Source organism: Epinephelus moara, chromosome 21 (genome assembly GCF_006386435.1).
Source record: "Epinephelus moara isolate mb chromosome 21, YSFRI_EMoa_1.0, whole genome shotgun sequence".
Lineage (NCBI taxonomy): Eukaryota > Metazoa > Chordata > Actinopteri > Perciformes > Serranidae > Epinephelus > Epinephelus moara.
Window position 1 is genome coordinate 1,198,422 of NC_065526.1, and position 3,559 is coordinate 1,201,980.

At 39.2% G+C, this 3,559-nt stretch overlaps 1 protein-coding gene across 1 annotated transcript in view; it reads right to left on the reverse strand.

Moving 5' to 3' along the window:
- Positions 1-3,280, reverse strand: part of lamc2 (laminin, gamma 2) — a 23,532-nt gene extending 20,252 nt beyond the window's left edge. Inside the window, exon 1 of the mRNA XM_050074446.1 lies at positions 3,132-3,280. Coding sequence (XP_049930403.1) covers positions 3,132-3,207 — 76 coding nt within the window. The 5' untranslated portion in view covers positions 3,208-3,280. The remainder of the gene's footprint in view (positions 1-3,131) is intronic.
- Between the last annotated feature and the right edge of the window lie 279 nt (positions 3,281-3,559).

Sequence of the window (3,559 nt, forward strand, 5' to 3'; positions counted from 1 at the left end):
GGGGGGGGGGGGGGCCTCACCCACAGGATCCTCCCTTTTCAGGCAGAGGTTGATTTAAGGATTCAGCTGCTGTGATGTCTCGTGTACGGAAGATCATTTTTAAACACAGATACAAATTTAACAAAAACGAAAAGAACTCTTGTTTTGACGTTTAAATTTCTTCACATTAGTGTTTAGTCTTCTGAGGTCTGTATAANGGGGGGGGGGGGGGGGGGCTCACCCACAGGATCCTCCCTTTTCAGGCAGAGGTTGATTTAAGGATTCAGCTGCTGTGATGTCTCATGTACGGAAGATCATTTTTAAACACAGATACAAATTTAACAAAAACGAAAAGAACTCTTGTTTTGTCGTTTAAATTTCTTCACATTAGTGTTTAGTCTTCTGAGGTCTGTATAAATAGACTTCCATAAATTAGTAACTTGCAGTCCTGTAATTTGGACCGAAGAAGTCATAATTTTGATTTAGTATTTAAGCGTTTCGACTTTTGACTTTGCATCTCATGATCCGACTCACTTTTGTATTAGCTTGACTCACAATCTCACGTTTCTTTCAAATTTTGAATAAAAAATGAATCAGTTTTGCGCATCTGTCTCACTGTCTGTCCCAGCCACTTTATTATATTAAATGTTAAACTGCACACTGTTGCGCTGACACTCACGGTGTGCACTGACAATAAAGTTTAGATTTTAATGAATTCACAGCAGTAATGAAACAAACAAACAATCAAAGCAGTCGTTTAAAACTCAAAGTTTGTTCACTCATTTTTGAGATTTTCCCAACTCTTATATTTTTACATAAAACACTAGTTTCAGCAGAAATGTTATCGTCTGTCCTTTAATAACACATAATCTATGTTACCTGCTGTTCTGCAGAGTTTGTAAGAAACAACCAGAAACAAAGCGATGAAATGAATCACATGACGCACACACATGTCCTCTGAACGTCCTGCGACCCTGTGTCCCCACATGAGGACGTCACATTTTGGGTTTGCTGCATCTTATACTTCACTGTGCTGAACTCAGACCTGTTGTCCTTGTTTGTGGACACTTTTTTCTGCCTTCTAGTTGTAATAAGAGCACAACACACTAATCCATGTGAAAACAAGATGGCCGCCATCTCTGCCAGGTCAGTCTGCAGCTGATACCGACACAAACGTGGACATGGTCCGAAACCTGATCACAGGTTTTGATTGAAACTTGTTTATGTTTGATACGGCAACAGATTTGACCAAGTTTAGTAAAAGTAGCAAGCTAAGACGCTGTTGATGAGGAAGTACTCGTTTAAGGGCATCGGCACTTTATTATTGTCTTGTTGAAGACATTCAGACTTTATATCGTCTCATTAAGGACATTGAGACTTCATATTGTCTCGCTTGAGGACATTCGGACTTTATCATCGCAGCTTTTCACACAGGCCAATCAGGTACGACGGACCGTCCTGACAGACAAAAGGACATTTCCAGTTTGGAGTACGGAGCAGGAAAATTCATCCAGAGCAATGAAACAAACAAATCAGATGGTTTTAGTTGTGTTGCATCATTTGATATTTAGTTTTTGCACAACAACGTTCAGACATTGAAATAAACAGTTTTAAACAGTGACGTCTAAGTTACAGAACACTGAATAAATGTTGGATTGTTTGTTATTTTAAATATATATATATTATAAATTATACGTTACGACACACTTGTGACAATTACAAATAACCCCAATGTCCTCATATGACGACATCACTTTTTTCCAGGCACGTTGATGCCACAGCAGAGGGAAAAACCTGATTCATATCGACACGAAAAGTTTCTTTATTTAACTAAATATTTTTTACCTTTTTACAAAATATTTTCATTTTATAACAGTAATAAAAAATAAATAATAAAAATAAATCAAAGAGAGAAAGAAAGAAACCTGTATAAATACATAATAACTGTATGGGATCTAGTGTTGCACGGTATACCGGTACTAAAATAGTACCGCGGTACTAGAGTATTCCAAACGGTACTATACTGCATTTGGAAAATACCGGTACTTTGAAATTGATTCAATTCATTAATTTAGTTAATTTATTTTACTCATTTATGCACACAAACGCCTTTCTTGTTCCTATTGGAGCACAGATTGCGCAAGTGGTGTGTATGACAACACCTGTATCAACATTCGCAGCTGGCGCACGTGAAAAAAGACAAGAGAAAGTCTGCCTCGCAAAGGGAGACAACACGAGACAACACAAACTTGGTGGAACATTTGAGTTACCAAACCGTGACGTCCGTACCGAGGTACTTACCGAACCATGATTTTTTGGTACCGTTACACCCCTACTATTTATTGTTCTAAAGGTTTGTATCCAAAAGGACTTTTCCTTAGGAAAAGTACTGAAGAGTATCGAAAAGTATTGAAATTCATATTGGTATTGGTACCGAAACAAAGACAACACTAGTGGGATCACATTATGACATGATTTAGATTATTTTTTTTACAAGATAACTGAGTCAACTGGTTTAAACTTTTCTTGTTACAACAAGATGATCTTTTTGTTTTTCCTGGCGTGGCATCAGGTGCAACTGATCCCAGATAGCTGGGAGAAATTAAAAATGCCAACCAAACAAGGGCTGAGGTCTCAGGAGGTAAAAACAAACTGTCATTAATCCTATGGAGGTAAACTGAGAAGAATAAACAATATAAATGTACGTATGTGTGAATATGTGCAGTGAAAAGTCTCAGAGGTCATTGCTGATACGTTCTGTCTTCTTGCTGTAAGACGTATAAATTGTTCTGTAAATATATTTATGTCAACTTCAGCTGTTTAAGGATCAAATTCATCCCCCCTCACCCTGTCATATTCACTTCTCTTCAGTGATTCTATAATAAGTTAATGTTGGAGGTAAGGGCGTATGATTAAGGGATTTTGTTCTGAGACAAAAATGTTTCAACCCTAAAATGTTGATTGAATTTGGAAACAGAAGCAGGTCTGTGTGAAGCGCAGTCCAGGTGAGGCAGTAAAGTGAAGAATAAAGAGTAAAGGTGACAGCAGCTGATGTGTTCAAAGACACTGGAAACTGGAGCTTCCTCCACCTCACCATAAAAACAAGCACAGAGCAGTGAGAGCAGGGAACAAGCTGAGGGTCAGGTACTTACAGTAGTATGTGTAGGTCGCCTGGACGGCGCAGACCGCGGCCAGAACGCCGTACAAAGAAATCCAGCTGCTCTTCATGTTGTGAGTGAATCCTTAGATGAATCTCCTCAGAGCCGCAGAAAAAAACTCCTGCAGCTCCTCAAAGTGTCGACTTTTAACTCCTCTGCTGCTGCAGGTCTGTACACGCTGCACATACTGAGACACACTTACTCACATGTGATTCACACACACACACTCACAGTCAGAGGATATGACTGAGGGTGTGTGTGTGTGTGTGTGTGTGTGTGTGTGTGTGTGTGTGTGTGGGGACAGTCCGGGGCGTTGTTCTGGACGTTTACTGGGACTCTTCCACCACATTTACATTTTATAAAACAAAGACGTTTCACAGGACGAGAAATTAAAAAATCTTTTGCTGGTGGACGTGAAGTGA